This window comes from Neltuma alba, unplaced genomic scaffold, assembly GCF_004799145.2.
Source record: "Neltuma alba isolate B1F8T4 unplaced genomic scaffold, ASM479914v2 tig00001505_pilon, whole genome shotgun sequence".
NCBI lineage: Eukaryota > Viridiplantae > Streptophyta > Magnoliopsida > Fabales > Fabaceae > Neltuma > Neltuma alba.
Window position 1 is genome coordinate 557 of NW_021632485.1, and position 22,166 is coordinate 22,722.

A 22,166-nucleotide genomic window follows, 5' to 3' on the forward strand; every position below is an offset into this window, starting at 1 on the left:
AGAGTTATAAGTTTAGATCTTCCTAATAAATCCAAACAAGAAGGATTTCTATCATTTTTCTCCGGCAAAATACACTTAATACTTCGCTTGGTATGGGAGAGAAGGGGGGGATGGAAAAGTGAAATTAAAAAATTTTAATTATTTTTTCTTACTTTTCTTCGCACTGAAAAATATAGTATCCTATATGGAAAAAAAAATGTTAAATATTCATATACGAAAAAGGACATGCTGCATCCACGTACCACGCACACCTTTCATCACTGTGTCAACTGTCAACCACATATCTCTAGCCTATCGATAATTGCCGAATTTAAAAGAAAGAAAGAAAGAAATAAAATAAAATCAATTAGTTATTGTGAAAATGAAATGACATTGGTAGAAGGATAGCTCTCAAGAAAAGATCTCCAAATACTTCCCAGCCATAAAACATCATGATGAACCTCATGCACAACACAACATCACATTGGGGTTTTCCATCCCATTATATTTTTTTTCAGTTACAAAATTAAGAAAGATTATGCACGATGGGATATACTTTTATAAATATATATATGTTAATAACTATATGAATTTAAAATATTATTGAAACATACTACCTCTGGTCTTAATTGTAAGATCTCGTTAGTAACCTATAAACAAGGTCTTATAATTAGAGCTAGAACTAATATATGACTATTAATACCTAATTTGATAGTTAGTTGGATCCTTAATCAATTGGTAGACATCACATCTAGTTTTAGCGCACAACATTTCCACATGTGAGAATTTTTTTTAAAGATCGGATGGTTTTTATTTACTATTCCGGTCCTAAATATAAGATCCCTTATAGTGTAATTTATATTACAAAATGAGTTTTATATTTAGGACCGAAGGAGTATTATGATAAATAAAGAAATAGCAATAAAATCAAGTGCTATCTGTCTGCAGATTTTCTTTTGGTTGTTGAAATGTCTGACTCTTGATTATTTCTGTTTATAGTTGACCTAATTAATCATGGTCTTATTTAATTTAATTTTATTTATTATTATTTGCTGTTTTAAATTTTTATTCTGGACATGAGCCTCTTCCTTATCTGTCAGAAGACTAAAACAATAATTCTGTGCTCTTAATTTAATTTCGATGACAGACTATCTGTACTATATGGGCCATCCCAACCAAAAAAAAAAAGAGAGAGAATAGATATAGGTCTTGTTTTAATGTTTTGGACCTTATTCCCATAAATTAACAACGCATTTACATTATTACTTTACGCGCTCACAGTAAAATTTATACGGTTATACCCATGAGAGACTAATAACATTAGTGGTTGTGTCTAATGAAAGTATTTATTCTTATTAAATATAATTAAAAGTTTAAATCACATTAAGAAAATTACATTTAACTAGAGTTGACAGTGTTTAAATCTAATCCACTAATAAAGAAATATCAATAATTGCATTACAAAAATACCATGTGAGCAGATATTTTAATTTTGATGAGGTGTGTACTGTGTAATACGCTGGACCCAAATCATTCTTTTTTTCTGACCTGGGTAACCCAATCATCCTGGTTTTTTTTTTTTTTTTGGGGGACCTGTGTAACCCAAATCATCTTCAATGACTTGGTCGTGTAAGATTCACTGTCTATTTCCCTGCCATTAATTACCCAAACTTTACTATTATATTTAGACGATATTTAATTGTCGCGAGTTTTAATTTATAGACACAGAATTTTTAGGGTGGATCTTTTTTAATTCCTTTTTATGAAATTCTATCTATAAATATAACAATATTTGTGGTAAAAAATTAAAAAAAAATCCAATCTATCATATTTTTCTACATATAACGCAGGCTACAGTAATTTTCTTATGTTCACACACACGCACAGACGCTCCGAGAGCGGGGGGTGGGGGAAGCAACCTATCTGCTTTTAATTTTACTTTTTAAACTATACAGACATTAATTATATTGAATAATATATATTGTGTATCTCATCTAAATCAATATTTTTTGTGCTCCTCGATCCTTAATATATAACCAAATTATTGAGTTAATCTCAATCATAAATATAAGAAATATTTTTCATATTTATTAATTTTTCTTAAATTATCTTTATTGATATTCTCTTACTCATAATAAAGTAAACGATAGAGGTAGGATAGGTAGGATATTAAAAAGATAATTATGATATTTAGAAAAAAGCATATCATATTTCTTATAATAAGAAACTTACCAATTTAATTAATCTAATAAAATAATTAAATAGATCTTACTTAAGCACAGAAATAGTATTATTTTACTGATCATAAACAATACTATCATAAACACATGTAAAATATATGATGAATCCTAATTGCATCAAATGATGATGATAGTAATGGTAATATATCATTATATGCTGTTATTCAAATAATCCAAATTTTCTTTTATTTATAATACAAATATATGAAAACATTTTAAGAGAACTCTCTAACGACAATCTAGAGTTTGAACACTCTTGAGAATCCTCAAGAGTTTGACAGCTCAACCTCTTTTGCTGCGTGTTACTTTTTATTAATGAAAATAGGAAGTTAGCTGACTGCTTTCACGTATTAATTATATAATCAACAATCAAAAATCAAGAATTAAACATTCTCCTTGTCTCCTGATTTGATCTTCGGGCCGATCTACTAAATAAACTCTTCCACGATATATGATTCTTTCATTAAACAAAAATCATCACAATATATAGCGAACAACGATCAAATTGAGTGGTAGGAACTCCATACCTTTTAAATAAGATTTCAAATTCAAGTATTTGTGAAAAATATTAGGAGAGTGTTCCACTATGATCAGACTTAACTCAAATCCAAATTAGTGATACACTACCTCCGGTCCTAATTATAAAAGCTAGTTGACTAATTTGAAGAGATTAAAAAAAAGAAGTTAAGTTAGTTATTTGTAATAAATATGTGTTGTTTTTCCTAAAATATTTTTGCTAATCAAATGTCTTGGCTAGAACTACCATTGTTAGAACGACTACTTTAAGAAAAAATACATAAATATGAAAGACAAAGTAGATTAGGGTCTTATATTTGGAATCAAAATAAAATCAAATAAGGTTTTATATTAAGGACCGGAGGTAATAACACATATATCCAATGGTTTGTTATTAAAAGAAATACAACAGCATCAACCGACAATTAATTTGCCAAATGTAATCTACAAGTTGTTAAGTGATAGTTATAATATATAACTATAAATCAAAACACAACTATATATTATATATATTAAATTCTAAATTGATAAAAAGAATGCCAAACTTGACCCACCAATATATTAAAAATGCATTACTATATACTAGCTAATTAAAAAAGGCATAATACATGTAAGGAGACATTATTTATATTTAAATGGATATTAAGATCGTATTTATATTCCTTGTAGTTGGGTAGGAAGAGGCAACTGCTGCAACTACAATTGGGTTAAATATAATCCACATTTGAGAATTAATCAAATATACAGGTAACATTATACTCGTCCGATCCTTAATATAAAATCTATTTAATTAATTTGATTAGATTAAGAAAGTTACGTAAGTTAGTTAATTATAAAAAATATAATATGTTTTTTTAAAACATTATAATCATCTTTTTTAATATTCTCTCTCCCTCTTCTACTTGATTATGGTGAGGGAGATCCATAGGAGTAATTTAGAAAAAATTGATAAATATGATAAATAGATCTTATATTTAGGATCAAAATTAACTCAATAATTAGGTCTTATATTAAGGATCGGAGGAGTATTAACTATTAATGTAATGGAACTTGGGATGAAAAAGCTATAAATGTTTGTTATACATTATTAAGAATGAAAAAAATATTTTATTAAATGATGTCTAGTAAGATAATAAAGAGAATCTTTGTATTACCAAAAAGAAAAAATAAAGAGAATCTTTGGAAATAATTAATTTGTAAAGCAAACTAAATCCAATTCTCCTGTTAGAATTTTCAACCTTTTTTTTTCATAATGCACAATAAATTTCATTCCTTTCGATTATGAAAAATAATTATGTGATGAAAAACTATGTTAGAATCTCACATTGTCTTATTTCCTACATACTAAATTATGAAATCTCACATGCACAGAAACCGTCCAACAAGAAAAACCAGCCTTCCTTAAAGTTGGTGAAATCAACCTCCCTACCTTATAAAATACATATACGTGTGTGTATCTGTATATAAATATTATTTCTGTTGGCCAAAGGAAAAGCCTTCTTAACTTCACATGACTATTTTTTTCCCGAAGAAAGGGAAAAAAAATAAAAACAATTAATGTGAGTTTCACCAAATTCAAACTCCAAGGATCCACTACGTGCGTTCACCAAATGTGATGAAGTGAAACAATAATGCAAGAATTTTTCAATAAGTTCTATTATAATTGGAATATTGGTAATTTTTATATACCGGTGCTTTTTTATAGATTATTTCGTATGGTGATTGGGTATGGTGTTAAGGGGGTGTTTGGGTTTTTTTTCCAAACCATGGTTTGAAAAAAAATTTGCCAAACACCCTTTTATTTTTTGGAAAACCAAAGTTTTTACGAAAATCATAGTTTTGACCCAGCCAAACCATGGTTTTCGTATAAGTTGGCAAATTATGGATTGTGGAGAAATATGCTTGTTGAAATAATAATTGCTCCTGTTAGAGAGGCTTCAACGGTGGAAAACAAAATTCTCTCTCCTCCCATTCTGAAATTTGTCGCCACCGATGACAAATTATTTTACGAAAAACATATTTAGTTATTTTATTAATATATATACATTTTTAATTATTTTATTACTATATATTATTTATTAATATATATACATATTTAATTACTTTATTAAATTATTTTGCAAAAAAACATATTTATTTATTTTATTAATATATATACGTAAGGTATATTTTATTAATATTATTTATTTACTTCAAATAAACATATATTATGAAATATATCTTATATGTAATTATTATTTAAACTTATGTCCTTTTTAGTAATTTATACATATAAAAAGCACTTCTAATAACTATCCAATACTACTCTCACTTTATCAGAATCACTTTTTCAGAAATCTATTTTTTCAAAATATATTCTTTCAGAAGATATTCTCCAAACCATGTTGTTGACTATCTCATCTAAACCCCCTAAGATATGGTCCTTTTGCCTGAACCTTTTTTTTTTACCCTTCTTTTTTTTTTTAGCCAACTAACCTTTTTCCCTCCTAAATGTCCTTTTCTTTGATATTCCTCAACTATCTTAAATGACCTCCCAACTAACCAAATAATCTTTTTTAATTAATTGAACTTTATCAAGGATTATTTTAAATGGGTTAAGGTGAGTTCGGCATCCCAAATTATTTTCATAGGTGCGTCCGGTGTTATAAAGTAATTTTTGATGTACTTAGTATTCTAAAGTAATTAAAAAGGTACACCCATATCCTAGGCTAACAGAACACTTTTGGTTAACCGTTATCTCAAATTTGACCCTCTCTCTCTCTCTATTCTCAAAGTTGACCCTTCGAGGTTCCATGGCTGTCATCTTTGCCATCCTCCAACACTCCTCTTGTTCCACAGCATCGTCTTTTATTTCATCTTTGCCGCCTCTAAGCCTTCCTCCTTCTCCATCCTCAACCACACTCTCTCTACTTTCTTCTCTTGCCTTCGTTTTGGAATCTACCCCTTTGATGATACCTCCGTCTCCGGCCTCATCTCCTCCTCCATAAGCTCTGCATTGGACAGTCCTCTCAGCTACAGTCACAACTACCTCGCCAACATCCTATCACCGTCCATCTGCAAAGTCATCTACCTGGACTCCGACTTGGTCCTCATGAACGACATCACCAAGCACACTATAATGCTGCTTGGCTTCGATTTCGTCCTCGCCACACCAGAGTACTGCAACGCCAATTTCACCTACTACTTCACGTTGTCATTTTGGTCAAACCCGTCTCTGTCGCTCATGTTTTGCCGGTCGGAGGGCTTTTTATTTCGACTGTGATCGATCTAGAGCGATGGCGAGGGGGGGATTACACAAGGAAGATTGAGGAGTGGATGGAGCTACAGAAGAGAACGTGGATCTACGAGCTGGGATCATTGCCAGCATTCTTGCTGGTGTTCGCAGGAAACATCATTCTGGTACAAGGGATTGAGAATGAAGGGAGAGAGGGAGTCAACTTTGAGGGGTTAACAGCAAACAAAACGGTTCTGTTAGCTTGGGACGTGGCTATACTGTTTTAATTACTTTAGAACACTGAGTACACCAAAATTTACTTTACGATACTGAACGTACTTGAGAAAATAGTTCGAGGTGCTGAGCGTACCTTAACCCTTTTAAAATTTTAATTTGATTATATTTTTGGAACTTTTATATTTTGTGTGAAACACAAATATCTCCAACAATACAATGTCTTGGTCATATAAATGAAGAAAAATTGACACAATAAGTTCCATTTGACAAAAAAATTCATTACATCTCTATTTCCACAATTTATAAACAAATTGTATGATTATAAAATCTTTAATTTGTTGGATGTGCATGTGTTGTTTGAATAACTTGTTGGCCGTACTTCTGTTTTTGCGCACGCAAGCATTTATTAGGGTGGCTTTTTTAATTCCTTGTATGAAATTATAGGAATGAACGACACATATATAACATCAAATACCAATTAACTTGAAATATTTTTTGGTTGACCTCTAAATTGACCAATGCTTTAAATTGAAAAGGTTGTTGAATTGTCTTCCTCACGCCACGCAGCAAAATTTTCTAAATTCTTTAACAACAAATATTTCTCTACCTTTAGAAGGTTCTATCTGACCTACTATATTCTAGGCATAAGTGAACATCTCCTACATCTGGCTAAAGTAACTATCCTATTTGCCTTTAATTTTACTTTTTAAAGCCTAGACCTTAGTTTAATAGTTACTAGGCTGAAATACTAATTTTCACATTTGTTAAATTTGTATTCCTGCTTCATTTTGGTGGTGATCTAGAAAAAATGACAAAAAATCAATAGTTTCAGTGTCTACTCTATATATATATATATATATAATGCCAACATAGAGATGACATTTAATTTTCACGCTAGTTATAATTTTAAATGAATATAAAAAATTAATTTAATTTGTTTTTTCTTTTTTTTTAATGAGGATTTCTCTTAAATTTTTGTGCCAGTGTATTATTATGGTCACATAAGTCATGTGTACATTTATTTAAACAATTACTCCAACAAATATTAAATGATTTTGCCGTCAATATATCCTTTGTTAAAACTACAGCATGGTCTTACAAACTAGAGAGTCAAATTTCTTCAAGAGGTGAGCATTAATTAATCAATCAAGATTTTAACGCTTTAAAATCATCAATTTCATCAGCCATCAACAAACTCTTTAATTTGATTGTGATGTTCAAACTAACCAATCACTCAATATTTTTAACTCTAAAACCATGACAATTATCAACCCTTCTCAAATTTAATCCAATCTTTTCAAAGAATATTCCAAACTCTGGCCACATTAATCAAATTCTATCACTCGCTAACTATCAACTATTTTCTTTTAAGCATTTTAACAGACATTTGGTAGACACTTTAGAATATTGCTAGGATAAATCAAACTTCTTTTCCTCTCCAATTAAACAACCTCCAGAGCAACAACCTAAGCTTTTATAATTACTATTACTACTTTTAACAAAATGAGAATGGGTCTATGAAAAAAAATACCTCAAGCAAACGAAAAAACGCAATGGTTGTTAATTAGAGGACCGACACAAAAACAACCAAATGGGAAAGTCTCTAGTATGAATCCTCAAGAAGGGTTATATATGCAAAACGAAAATTAGCAAATAAAAAAAATGAAAAAAATAAATTAACGACACAAAAAGCTTCCATATATATATATATATAAATATAAAATACCATCAAGTGATGAAATGTAGAGAAGGGCGGCAAGCCGGCAACAGCGCTGAAGAGGGAACTTGGCTTATAAAATTGTACGGCTTTATTCAAGTTTTTATATTATACATGGATTTATAAAAAAAAAATAATACAATGATAATTTTATTGCATATCTAATATTTTTTGCTCTCTATTGTGTAATATAAAGACCGTTAATAATTTTATAGAAATTAATTTTTAAAAAAAATTAATTCATGCTTTTAATTTTTTTTAAAGTTATGCTCAATGGCACTCATTAAATATAGAGGAACTAAATATTATGAGGTTATTTAGTTAGTTATAAAATGTTAAAAATGACATTTGGAAATAAAAAAATTATTAGACAACTTAAAAAAATGACTGATAACAATGTCCATATAAAAAAAGTTTTTATAATAAGTGGATCCGAAGGACAACCATGATAATGATATAAATGTATAGGAATGAATTTCCGGCAATGAAAACTTTCCCTTTTTTTGTTTTTTTTTTTAAATTTTGATGTGATATATATATGGAGATAGAACGTAGAAGGGACCAAAGGAACAAAAGACAAAACTAATGTCATGGATCTCCTAAACTCTCAGGTCAATTCCAAAATGGGATCTTTGATCTCTTTACGCACCAAAACGCCACTCTAATAAATAATTTTGTTGGACTATTTTTCCCTTATTTTTCTTATGTGAAATTTCAGTCTTCAATAATTTAAATGATTGTGCTTCACGGATAATTTGATCTCCCAAATACTCATCGAAAACTATATTTGTTAATATTTTTGCTATGTATTGTGTTGTGCTTACCTACGTATTATTTCATATGATTTGTCTGTCTAGATAAATTTCCTTCAATTGAGTTTTCATGTATAAAGGCTTAAATGTTGATCATGTATTCATGTATGCCCATTTAAATTATTAAAGTTAAGAGCTTATAATATTTCAAATCCAATTTTTTAATAATATATACTCTAAACTTAGTTTTCTTCGTGATCCGATGTATTTTTTATTAATAGAATTCACTTGATATATCTTATTGATTAATAGTTAGGTGAAATCCATTTCATCCCCTAATTTATGATTTCATACTAAATTTATATATTTTTCCAAGTATTTTCATTTGACCTTTTGGCCAACGCAAATGATGCATAAAATGTTGCCAAAACCACGAGCATAATATAACATCTTTAATGTTGATAATTTGATGTAATTAATCGCGCCTGGAATATATTGGCTAATTACAAGCAGTTAATTTGTTTCTTTTATGAACTTAATTATATTATATATTGAGAATAAGAAAATTTCCATTCAACCAATTTTTTCAATGTAAAATACAGAAAGAAATTATCACATACATTTGAACAAGCTGCGTTGGATGAATCACGAAATGAATGGAAGATTTAGTTTTGATCTTTTCCATGTTGTCATAATTTTATATTAATCCATGTCCAAATGCTATAACTCCTTTAATTCAAATATCATTAAGTGTATCATTAAAATGATTAGGACAAAAGTGTCAAATTAGGGGTTTTTTTTTTTGGGTGAGGCTACTGAGATACAATCATACATTTGCATTAAAAAGTTTTAAAAAAAACTTATAAAGAAATATTAGCATTTTTCTATATATAGTAACAACTTTAAATCGAATAAACCAAAATTAGAATGACTTTACTAAAACATCTGCCCAAGAGAGAGAAAAGGTCGACCCCGTAATCGTTTGAAGAAAGCGTGATTTTAATTAAGCTAATAGTAATCAAGGTGGGAGGAAAAAAACCTAATAGTAATAATAAAAAGTTAAAATGACCTTTTTAGGGAATAATGATAAGTTCGGTCAAAAGCTGGCCATGTTCTATATATTACACTATAATTAATATATTTAACGAATTCATCGTTCAATCTCGAGAAATCAGATAATGATCCTATGATCTATCACCCTCCTCCTCCTTCTCATCCTCCTCCCTCTTCCATAGCCTCCAAAAACTTGGTCAATCCTCTCTCTCTCTCTCTGCTAGAAAGGTAGAGAGAAAAGGTAACTGCATTCCACAGTAGTAATATTCCAATCACACTTGGGAACTAAACTCTTGTCTCGATGATTCCCATTTTTCTTTTATTTTTTCAGAGAATATTATTATAGTTCTTGTTTTCTGCTTAAAATACAGACAAGTGCCTCTCTCTCTCTCTCTCTCATCCCCCTCCTCCACATATAAAAACACAGACACGCTTGTGTTTTAGACAGCAGGCCTGCATTATATTCACATCATAGAGTAATGAATTGAATTGAATTGAATATTTTTATCAGACAAGAAGGGTATGTTCTGTTCTGTTATCATCGTCTACTTTTTTTGTAGAGCGGGCCGGCACAGAGACAAAGATCTCTTGAGGGTGTTGTTCTATATTGTCGTAGCAGCTTTCTATGTTTTTTTTATATTATATTTTTGAATGGATGGATGCAAAAGGGGTTAATTGTTAATCGTGAAGTTTGATTTTGTGTTTAGAGGGTGTTTGTTATATTGCAGCAAACACACAGAAAAGAGAGGTCTCAGGCATGGAAGCAGCCAAAGTTCCTGGAGGAGAGATTCGGAGACTTCATATCATCTACTTTCTCAGTCGATCAGGCTGTCGTATTGAGCATCCTCATCTCATTCGTGTTCACCATCTTGCTCGAAATGGAGTCTATCTCCGAGGTAGCTTTTTGTTTTAGTTCATGTTTTCACCCTGTTTTTTATTTCATTTCAGCCTTCTCTGTTTTCTGAAAATAGCCTTGTTGGGTTTTCAACTTATGGTTGATATTTAAGGAAACTGAGTTTCTCACACCTGATTCTCTCATAAAAGATGTCTGCTCATTCGTTTCACCTTCATCTGCTTGTTTCTTACTGGATTATGAACAATCAGGTCAAAAGATGAGTCTCTCAAATTTATTTTCTCTGTGGCAAACAGATATTAAGAGGTGGCTTGGTGAATTGAGAGGAAAGGAATTGCCAGAAGCTTTTGCTTGGTCATATAAGAGGTTCAATCCCACCTCCATCTCAATTTTTTTGCCCATTTTCTGTTTTTTTTTCTTCACTTACTTCCCTTTGGCCTTCTATAGGTGATTGAGGATCATTGTCCTCCAATACAATTGATATTAGGATCATTTTTTGAAGGCCAAAATATAGTTTTGCTCTAAAATCTTTTATCCTTTGATAATTCTCTGGTATTGTTTCTGCACATCAGAAGAATGAACTGGTGCATATTTATTTTCGTGAGTTGTCCCGAACTAACTGATATAGGACCCATGTTTGGAGGATCAAAATAGGGGCTCTTGTGTTTCTCTTTTTCTTCTCTACCAATCCAACTGTCTATTTCAGCGATCAATTGTACCTGACCAATATTGATTGGCAGGAGGTACAAGGCTGGTTATGTCTGGCAAGATTTGTTAGATGACGACCTCATCACCCCCATCTCTGACAATGAATACGTCCTCAAAGGATCACAAATCAGCCCCACCCTACTGGGTCTGTACTTTCTCTTGAAACTGCAATTAATTACTCTTTCCTCACTTTAATTTATAATCCATTTGTACATAAAGTATGGCCACCCATAATGTTTGCAAACCCAGAAAATTTTTCCTCCATAGGCATTTTCTAACCATAGTGTTTCCAAAAATGAAAATGTATTGGATTACGCAGAAACTGGTTCACTTGGTGCTGTTGATAAGAAAGCTTCCATTCCAAGGCAGCAACAATGTTTGAAAGAAGAACCGAAGATTCAAACATACCCACAATCTGCAACAGATACTCCCAGCAAAGTATCATCAGAAATCAGCCAGGAATCAGACAGGTCAACCTTAACTGATGAATATGATTGTTCGAAGTTTGAACAGAACCCTGATGAACAAAGCTCTGAGAGGCTGACTGAGAATTACACTTTGCCTCCTTTGTATCAACATCTATTGAACAGGAAAAGTAGGAAACAGAGGACAGAAGATGAGATAGTGAACAATAACAAAACCGATGCGCCTGATGATTCATCCTTCTCTACGTCATCGTCGTCATCATCTTCTTCAAAATTCTCCTTTGACAAGTGCAGAAGCAATTCAACTAGGGGTTCTTTTGTGTTTCGCAACTTGATCACTTGTGGGAATGCGGATGTCAGCGATGCAGTTCTAGTCATGTTGAACAAAAAGGGATCAAACAAGCCTAATAATGGTGAACTTAGTTCTGAGATTTGTAAACGGGATAAATTGGGAGGATCAGCTACGGGCTTTGCAAATTCCTGGAGTCATCAGAAACATCAGCAATATGGAGCCAGGTGAGAAAATTTCAAATGAAAAAAAATTCAAGTCCAATTTCGAGGGAAAATTGAGGGAAAATGCTGATTGAAAATTTTATTAGTGAGAAAAATCTGATAAATTTTTCTAAATTTATAAATGATAAATTTCTATGTATAAATTTTTATACGGAGAAAGTAGTAGTACTTTGCAAATTTTATACACAGCACCGGAATTCTAATATAGGTCATCTTGCTAGTAAAGCTTTCAATAAATGACTTTTGCCCCAAATTTCCCCAGTTTTTTATAAAATAAAAACATTATTAAATTTTTGCTTGGCATATCATGTTTATTAGAGAACTAAACAAGAAGCTCTTGGTACATAAGTTTTGTCTGTTTCGAGATAAGTTCCTGATCTTGTAAATCGGTATCAATGATCACTAGACCTAGACAATGCCAATTGGATGTCTTCTGTGAATGGTGTACTGATTTTAGATATTTGCGTTCAATTAGGCTTTTTTAATTATGTATTAATTTATTTGCTTCAAGGTTTTTTAAATGAGTGATGTGGGACCATGTGCTTGATTTTATGAAACACTGTAATGTTTTAAGTAACTATCTCCTAGTAACAAGAGAAATTGTGTGATTTGATGCATTGAACTTCGTTTTTAGCAGAAGAAGCTATGATGGAGGCGAAACAAACAAGAACAAGAAGAAGCCGGGCGAGTTCATGACTCAAAATCATCCAAAACCATTTGGTGGACCAACATGCTCGTAAGTGACTAAACTCGTTGACCTCTCTTGTCTTTCTTCTATTACCATTTCAGCAAGATGGAGTTGAGATTTTTTTTTGGGGGGGTAAAGAAGGGAGTTGATAATTATGTTCTTCAAAGATAAGTCATTTCTCAAGGCATTCAATGTTTTTATATTTGATATTTCAAATCCCCAAAATATACTTTATCTTGATGCTTGGATAAATAATGACTTTCAGAACTTAAAACTTTGTGAGCTATTGGTTAGGTCACACAGTCATTTCTTCTAAAGGTGAGAATGTTATGGCAGACGGAAACGATAACTCAAATTAAATTAAATATGTTCTCAGATTTGAGTGCCAAAAAAAAAAAAATCAAATTCAGTCAACGAGTAATTATACTGAAAATTATGGTGATTTTAGTGGGGTATAATAGGATAACCACTGACTAGTGGAAGGTAATATAAGATACAACATATGACAACTAGAATAAACCAAGTCAAAACTGCTTCCCTGCAGAATCTGACAAGTGGCATAAGTTAATCAAAGTCAGAATCAACGAGCAAGTTGACTTTTTTTAGATGAATGTTTGAATAATGTAATAGCAACTAAATGCACAAGCATGATTAATTGTGAAGTGGATATGATGATGCAGGCAATGCGGGAAGAAGTTCAGGCCAGAGAAAATGCACAAGCACATGAAGTCATGCAGAGGAATGAAATCCTTGTCAAAATCTGCTGAGAAGACAGCACCACCCAGATCATCAACTTCCTCCTACACAGATTCCACAAGCTTCCTGCCTTTTAAAATATGAAATAGTGCTTGGCTTCTATGTTCCCTGTAGCTTCTTATCTTAAACTTGGCAGTGCTCAATGATATCAAGAGATTCTTTGATAACTTTAGTTTACATAAATAAATTAATCAAATCACTCTTCCAAAATCTAGCATGGGACTCGGAGAGTATTTGAATGGAATCAAAACCATAATTTTAAAAATATTTTTACGATATACAAAATAAATATACGGAAGAGTTTATCTTAATTTACAAAAAAATATTTTTAAAAAATACTTTTTATGGTTATCAAACACCCCCTCAATTGACTTACTAAGCACACAGCTTGCCAGGAAGCAAGGGAAAACCAGGACAATAAATAATTGCAAATAGGGGGAATAATTCAGGCAACAGCCAAACAACAGCTAAAGTATGTTTGACATGGATTGACATAAATTTAGATTAATAATAATAGTTACACACATGATCAGAGTACAGCTCCAGGGCAAAATATATATATATATTTATATCTTGGGCATAAACATATGTTGCCTGAAGAGATCAGATTAGATTAGCCGTATAAACAAGGATAGAGATGCATCCTCGGATGAAAACTCAACACTATCACCTACTAGTGTCAGATGTCAGAAGTAAACAGTGTGTCAGATGAGAACACCATTTCCAATTTGTCCAATAAGTTCTCTTCATGAATAACCAATTCTTTAAATGCGACACCGTATCATATCGGATACGCTACATAATTGGTCGTGTTGCAGAAGCTGTTTCACGCCATATTATGTATCTATGTCAGTATGTGTGGTTTTGGGACATTTGCTTATTACTTGCTAGAGGGAATGGCAGAATTAACACGCTCCAACAGAAATCCATATAAACTTTTCCTAAGGTTTTCTACCCTACCGTCAACTTTGTCTCCGCCGCCAACCAAAGCATCTAACCAGTGATTCACCTTCTTGAGCTGTCCAAGAAGGCATGCTATCTCACTTCTTCCTTCCTCACTTCTTAACCCAAATCCACTATCCAAAGAATCCTCCAAATACTTCAAAAACCATTCCTGGGAAGCCACGAGTAGTTTCTCGGCCAAACTTGCTGCCTCTTTCAATCTGCTTTCTCTCCCTTGATCTACCTTTTCGGCATCCTTGCTCTTGGCTACTTGCAGATGCCTCTTCGAAGAAGGAACTCTTTTAACTGTTGTAGTAGGCTTCTGCTTGCTCTGAGAAGTGTTTTCGGTGTTCATTTCATCACGAGAATTTTCAATGACAATATAATGACATTTCTCACCATTCAAAGACTCTGCTTTTGCTTGTGTCCTGAAAAGATTGAACTTGGAAAGATTAGTTTGCAAGGCAGCTTGTACCCAAGTCACAGCATTCTTATTACTGGGAGCTTTGCACAACACATCTTCGCTTGGCTTTTTCTCAGGAGTGAGCATTAGTAAAGGATCAAGCACCATTCTTGCCCTCTGCAAATTCAGATGAAGGTCCAGGAACTTTTCCACAAGTGATCCAGCAGAAAGTGTCTGAGAAGACTGACAGAGTTCCGTAAAGACGCTGACAAAGTAAACTTAGTTATTGTAGTAGATGAAATTATGAACCAAGAATAAGATGGAGCAAAGAAAATTCAAATAATATTGTTAGGCCAAAGTGACAAATTTCCTCCCACGTATATCAACTTAAACAGATGATTCTGACAACCATGCAAGTGAATTTAAAATGAATACACTCATGAAATAAGTGAAACAACCGGATATTAAAAAACAAGTATCATGGGTAGTCAATATGCATGTCACAGGACAAGAGAGATGCAATTTTCCCAATAATATGCAGGAAGCACATAAAGGAGGCTAAGCATTATGCAAAAACATACCACATGCATTGGATCACAGTATCTGAAGCTGAAGCTTCTTCAAGGGCACGTACAGCAGCCAAAAAGGCAATGTTCTTATGACTTGCAACTTTCTGGAAAGTGAAGAAACCGAAGTCAAAATGTGAACCATAAGGAGTTAAAACATGGTAGTTCTCAACAAGAAGTTGGATCCCATACCTTTCCAAGGTTACATAGAATAGGAGGAAGGCTATCCCAAGTTGTAGATGGATCAAACTGAGTCTTGACATTGAGAGGCACCTTAACAAGATTGCCACGAACGTTACCCGTACAAGGCGATAACCTAGTACTTTGTGGCTGAGGCGTACTAGTTAATTTTGGAGAAAAGTTCTCATTTTTGTTCTTTAAGGGTGAGATAGTTGGGGTTGGAGGCTTGAGTGGAGAATCATTTTTAAGAGAAGCCTTCTTGTCAATCACCTACAGCAATAGCTGATCCATAAGTTCCACAAAAATTACAAATAAACGACAGGGATAAAGAACAAGGGCAAGACTCAAGTAAATTCGTTAGATCATAGCTAATAAGAGCTTCAAAAAAGAGCACCTCGAGTGGACATTTAGTGCAATCCAACCTACTTAATTGACACCATAGATAGTTCGTTGACATGTCATAAATTTATAGAAGAACTTGAAAGTAAGCGTCTAAAATTTTAATAAAAACATTTGCCAAAAACAAGCACTATTATTACACAACAACCGAAGGACCTACAAAGAGACATCGAAGAGATATTGAGCTCATACATTGATGAAATGCTACATCAGTCAATTCACTTGGTACTGGACTCCGAGATTTTTGGGTAGATCCAATAATGGGTAAGACAAATCATCAATTATGAATATATAAAAATATTTTCTAGGATGAGTTCTACAGAAAGTTGTGTCTGGCATGCTCTTCATGATGCGTTCAGTCATTTTCTCTTTTGCATAATTTTTCTCATATAATTTACCTAGTCATCATTAAAAGCTTGCGATAATCTGTTTACAAGGCCCCAGGGACATAAACTTTTCAAAAGCAAGAGAGTGGTGAGGGCCCTCAATCATCACCAATAGCAATATCTGAAACAAATGTTTATGATAAGTGAAGCCCCTTGGGGTTAAACACTATAGCGAAAGTAATTCTCGAAGTTACAGCAAAACCTTTTACTTCAAGCAGTACTTTCCCAAGGAGAAACAGAGCAGCACCACCATGCCAACAGAGAAAGCAAAAGAGAAAAAGAAAAAGTTTTCATTTTTTTCAGACAAAAAGACGAGGCAGAGAAGGAAGACAAAGAAACACACATTGGATGAAGTCGAGGTAGATTTCGATTTGAATCGTGAAGTGGGAGTCCCTGGACTCTGATCCCAAGCCCTTCTAGCCGAATCCAAGCTCAACCTTCTCATCTCCAAACCATTGTTCTTCAATGGCGAACCCTCTTTCGACTTAACAACACCCACCATTTTCTTCACTCCATTCTTGCTTCCTTTCTTTGGTTTTCTGAAATCGAGATTTGAACCAATAGTAAGGGAGTCACTTGAGTTCAAATCTACAGGATTTCCAACACAGGGCCTTCTGTTCGGAACAGGTTTCAAGCCGGAAAGAACGGGAACAGGGGAAGCAGAGTCGAGGTCGAGGCGAGTAACGTAAACGAACTGACCAAGTTGGATCTTGTCGCTGTAAATCAAATCCACGTCCTCGTCGGAAATAGAAACGTACGCGGAGTGCTTGGAGTCGGATACTTTAAGGAAGTACCCTCTGCTCTGCCAGGGATCGTCCCCTCCAGCGAAACAGGGCACAATCTCAATCACCTGAAGCAGAGCAGAACGGTGCTCGCCGGTGACCCTCACATTTTTGTTTCCCGCATTCTCCAGAAGCTTGGACAGAACCCCGGGAGTAAGAGACGCCATGGGATAGCTTGTTGAAGCTGTTCTCCTTCCTCGAAGACACTGCTTTTGGAACGTGAGAAGAAGCCGCGCATTAGAGGGGAAGACTGAAGAGAGAGGAGAAAGAATCGCTGTCGAATCTCAATGTGACATGGGAGAAGTCGCAGCTTTGGCAGAGGAAGACGACAGGTGTCAAAGGAAGATGTCTTTTTTGATGTAACTGGGCGATTTGAAGTTCGAGAGCATAGAGATATGGGGAGAGAGAGGGAGAGAGAAGACGCAGTTTCTTAGGTTTATGCCCACAAAGCTAGTAAGGACAAAATCTACGAGGCTCTCCCACAAAATATTAAAAAAGCTGCGAATGGAGTAGGAGTCCTTAACTAATTAGTATTTTAATTAATATATTTTATTGAGCATGGAATTTTTGAATCATAAAGTATGTCACCCATGCCCGGTGCAATAAACTTCTAGTATGTAATTAGCTAAACAATTACATTAAATATAATAGAATATTTAATTTTGAATGCTTTTTAATAAATTTTCATTTTATTTTTATAAAATATAAGTAAAGTGAAATGCTTTATAGTGAGTATTTTATCACATACAGATTTTGATGAGGTTTCTGGCTCGGGGGTCAGCAAGTCACAAGTGAGAGCTGATGAGCATTGTTTGAGGCAGTGAGATTGTTGTGAAATGCTTAAATAAATGGATAGAATGAAGGAATTTCAAATATTTATTGTTTATTTTTTATGAGGAAAAATATATATATTGTGGGGACCAGCCACTCTCAGCAGCCGCATTAGCATTGGCCAATGCATGCAGAGATGCAAATACTGTATTCAGTTTCAGAAATTTTTAAACCTTTGGCTTTTACCCTCTTTTTTTTTTTTTTTAAAGGCATTAAAAGTTATTGTCAGTCTAATTTTTCTAACAAGAGTGTAAGTGTGATCTCAACCCTCAAGTTCCAAGCTTACTTTTTAAAGCAAAAAAGAAGGGAAAGTCATTTTCTCAAGTTGGTAGCTTACTGTAGGTGGCTCTTCAAATCAGCAAGATGAGGTTGCTACTTCTGTTGGCCTGTTTAGAGATTATAATGATTCTTCTATCTATGTTTTTTCTTGGGAATTCTTCATGCCCTGTGGATTGTTTGCTCTAAAAGAATTAGGAATCTTGTCATTGAATCCGATGTTGCTAATCTTATTCAAGAAATTAATTTATCTACTATTCATGAATTCAATTTAGTTTGGTCTGCATTAGAATTCCTCATTCAAAATTCTATCCTTGAGATATTTGTTTCAAATGTCTCTACTAGAGTTTATAATGATCATGCTGACACCTTTTTATATAAATAAGATTGAACCAACACCTCCTATTTATAGAGGAGCATGAATACGGTTGGATTACAAGGTCTTTAACATTTATGCTAACACTTTAACACGCTTTAATTCCCTTACTGAGTCCGACAACATTCTGATTTGTATTTAGATGGTGGTGTTCATATTGATATACTTGGAATCAATTCCCATATGCTTTCTTAATTTAATAATAGGGTGTTTTCACCCTCCTTCTCATTAAAAAAAAAAATCAACAAATTGATGGTGTCCATGTTTATGGACCGTTTCAAGTATTGCTTGTCCCCACAAAAAAAAGAAAGAGTAGTAACTTTTTCATGAAAAAATGGCTTCTTAATAAATAATAAACACTCTCCAATCTGCTCTGTTACCATAACGTATTACTTGGAAAAAGTTGCTTTAAAAATAATTAAACTAAAAACAAATAAATATTACATATTGTTGGTTAATGTGGTGACCCACCAAAGATGGTACTATGGAAATTGCATGCCTGCCTTATCGACTCACTAGGAACTTTCCTCGTCTTTGAGTAACCTTTACGCTACTGAGAATCATGTTACATGTACAAATTTTTAGAAGATGTTGGGTCCCATGTGTGTGTGTGTGAACATATATTCGCATTACTATTTCTTTAAAGATAAATTTGCTTCAAAACTTCAGTTTATTTAAAGAATTTAGGGGGAAAATAAAGGGAACTTAAATTTAAACGAGTAAAAAAAATGATAAAAAAACAAGTTGAAAATTATTGAATCCCAAATCAGGTTTGATAACATTTTATTTGGTGTTAGCAATACTGAATTTACAAATGACAATAAATTTTTATTAACATTCCTCATTTAGCATTTAATAATTTCAAACTTTTTTTTGTCATTTTCCCAATAAGTTATGGATAGAAAGGTCATTTCAACTCACATTAGCATTCCATGTTTTTGAGGCTGGCTCCAATGACAGCCAAACATTTGTTTGGGCCTGATGACAGCCGAACATAACCTAACGGAAACGTGAGAGACGGAAAGGAGAGAAAAGAATCAAAGGAATTTTTGCTTCCTACACAAAATTTTCATTTTGATGGAAACCAAACAAACAATTCTTGAGAAAGTAAAAGAACAAGGACTCTGAAAATGTTGACAAATAGAGAGAGCAACATATAACTGGATTAGGAGAAACTAACTTTGACTTAACCAAACAAATAACTTCAACCTTTTTGGGTAAGTGAAATTAAAATTCACCAATAACTTAAAAAGGACAGAACTGATATCCCTCCTACCTTGAGCCAGAAATTGAAATATAATAAAAGACATGCATTGTAAGGCAAACTTTATCTAACAGTGTCTTTTCCCTTTGGCTTTATTCACATTTTGGTTTGTTCCTCTCCGTTATCCACTCTTCTTACCACCATCCCCTCAGGCAAGTGGAAAATGATCCGGTAATTGTTAGAATTTATAGTCTTTTACCATTTAACTTTGATAATATGACAATTTTTTTGGGGTAATTGTTGAGTATTTTTTGTTTTGATTTTGTATTATTTTGTGAAAAATTAAAACTTTTGATCTCACTATGGGAAGAAACAAGCTTCTTCATTTATATGAGTTGTAACGCATGCAAACAGAGGGAAAAAAACTGCTATGCTATCAGTCACATTCAATATCCGACTGGCTTTAAATATGATTTGTTTGCAATAAAATGATACTCGTGTGCAAGTATAAATGTGAAGAAAAACGTTTTAAAGGATTATTACACAAAGCTATCACACAATTTTTTCTAATCACAATTACTTAATTATTATTAGTAATAGCCATTGGATGTCAAGAGATATCCCAAAGAGAAATTAAACCCTCTAACTCTGTGGATGAAAAATATCAATCTCTTTATGCTGCTATTACTGTAACTGGAAGTAATGAGTCTCGTTATTATTTATTTGATTGGAGCTGGGCCAGGAGGAACATGGTGATGGTCCAATTAGACTAGGCCATGGCCCATGAAACACTCTGGAAATTCCCAAAAAGTTGGTGTCATTTCCTTGTTGTTATTAATTTAGATCTGCATGTTCATTAAGGAAAAGGGTTAATCTTTCATCTTTCACAAATGGGCAATCAGAAAGCAGACATTTCACCTCTTTGAAAGGCCTCTAAACTAACCAACCCCTTGGTTTGCTCTTTAAGAAACTCAGCATCACCACACTTCTCTTCTTCTTTATTCTTAGAGAGCAATGATATATGTCTGAAAAACACTTCTTAGTGTCAGAATAGCATCCACAAGCCAATCCAACACACTCCAAGCTTGAGTTTTCTTTCTTCTTCACCAGAAAATGAACTCTCCATCCCCAGCAACCAAACACAGATATGACATCACCATGTCCAGAAGAACCAGAAAGCAAACGCCTTCTGAGAAACCCAGATCAGAAAGTAATACTGACCCAAAGAATAGAGAAAATGGAATTGTGGTGTCTCTGGAGAATCTTCTGCAGGTGAAAGATGGTGAACAGATAAGTGACCATAAGAGCTTGAAGCAACTGATCAGAGGGGATAGTGAGAGTAATAATAATAATAAAGGAAGGAACTCACTTGGACAGCACTTCAATGAAGAAGAGAAGAATCTGCAGGTGGTGAAGAAGAATCAGAATGAGAGTGCACAAGAAGGCCTGAAGTTCAAGAAGCTGGTGCGACGTTATGCAAAGGTTCTTGGCCACATGATGAAGGCCAAGAGAGATCCTCATTTAGGTGAATCTGGAAAGAAACCTGTTTTCAAGTTACACAAGTAGGAAATTTTTGCTTAATCATCATCATCATCATCCTCCTCCTTTTCTTGTTCTGCAAGCATTAGCTGTACATCAGTTTGGTTTTTCAATCATTTTTGGCATATTCTGAATACTCTAGCTGTCATTTTTGATAGCATCAGGTTAGTGAATTTCGTCAATCCGTTTGTGTTAGATTTGATGTTTTATCGAATGTGTACTTGTTGGTCATCAAACGAGTCCATAAAGATAAATGTTGAATCTAATTAAACAGAATGATGAAATGTTTGGTGTCAAAATGACAGCTTGAGTATTCAAATATTTTGGATAATTGAAGAACCAAATTATTATATGAACAAGTTAGTTTTCGCTCTGTTTTGAATATTTGCTTGATTATTGAGCGATCAAAACCATACCAAGATTGTTATTTGCCAGAGATATGTTGTAATATTTTTGTTTCTAGTAGTGGCTGCATTTTCCCCTCTCTCTCTCTCTCTCTGTCTCTCTCTCTCACTGTAAACTAGTAATTATGTTCACATAAATTATTAATACAGTCCTCTTTCTCTATTTTTATTTTTTTATGTAATCTGGGGGAAATCAATTTGTTAAAGAAAGTAAAGACCGAAGAAAG

The 22,166-nt window shown here is 33.3% G+C and overlaps 3 protein-coding genes and 1 pseudogene across 3 annotated transcripts; 3 read left to right on the plus strand and 1 right to left on the minus strand.

The window, feature by feature from the left end:
• Positions 1 to 5,509: 5,509 nt before the first annotated feature.
• LOC114757799 (probable galacturonosyltransferase-like 2) lies at positions 5,510 to 6,236 on the plus strand (annotated as a pseudogene).
• A 3,699-nt stretch (positions 6,237 to 9,935) lies between these two features.
• On the plus strand, positions 9,936 to 13,861 carry LOC114757793 (protein UPSTREAM OF FLC-like). Its single transcript, XM_028946881.1, has 7 exons — positions 9,936 to 9,949; positions 10,437 to 10,604; positions 10,858 to 10,927; positions 11,302 to 11,414; positions 11,589 to 12,210; positions 12,842 to 12,943; positions 13,576 to 13,861. Exons 2-7 carry the CDS (start codon positions 10,466 to 10,468, stop codon positions 13,733 to 13,735), a joined length of 1,206 nt encoding a protein of 401 aa, XP_028802714.1. The 5' UTR covers positions 9,936 to 9,949; positions 10,437 to 10,465; the 3' UTR covers positions 13,736 to 13,861.
• Positions 13,862 to 14,378: 517 nt separating this feature from the next.
• Positions 14,379 to 17,767, minus strand: LOC114757818 (uncharacterized). The gene is made up of 4 exons (XM_028946920.1): positions 16,871 to 17,767; positions 15,755 to 16,012; positions 15,578 to 15,669; positions 14,379 to 15,261 (listed from the first exon to the last, which is right to left on the minus strand). Exons 1-4 carry the CDS (start codon positions 17,474 to 17,476, stop codon positions 14,532 to 14,534), a joined length of 1,686 nt encoding a protein of 561 aa, XP_028802753.1. The 5' UTR covers positions 17,477 to 17,767; the 3' UTR covers positions 14,379 to 14,531.
• Positions 17,768 to 20,705: 2,938 nt separating this feature from the next.
• On the plus strand, positions 20,706 to 21,863 carry LOC114757823 (uncharacterized). Its single transcript, XM_028946928.1, has one exon. The coding sequence runs from the start codon at positions 21,110 to 21,112 to the stop codon at positions 21,560 to 21,562; it is 453 nt and encodes a 150-aa protein (XP_028802761.1). The 5' UTR covers positions 20,706 to 21,109; the 3' UTR covers positions 21,563 to 21,863.
• The last annotated feature ends 303 nt before the right edge of the window (positions 21,864 to 22,166 follow it).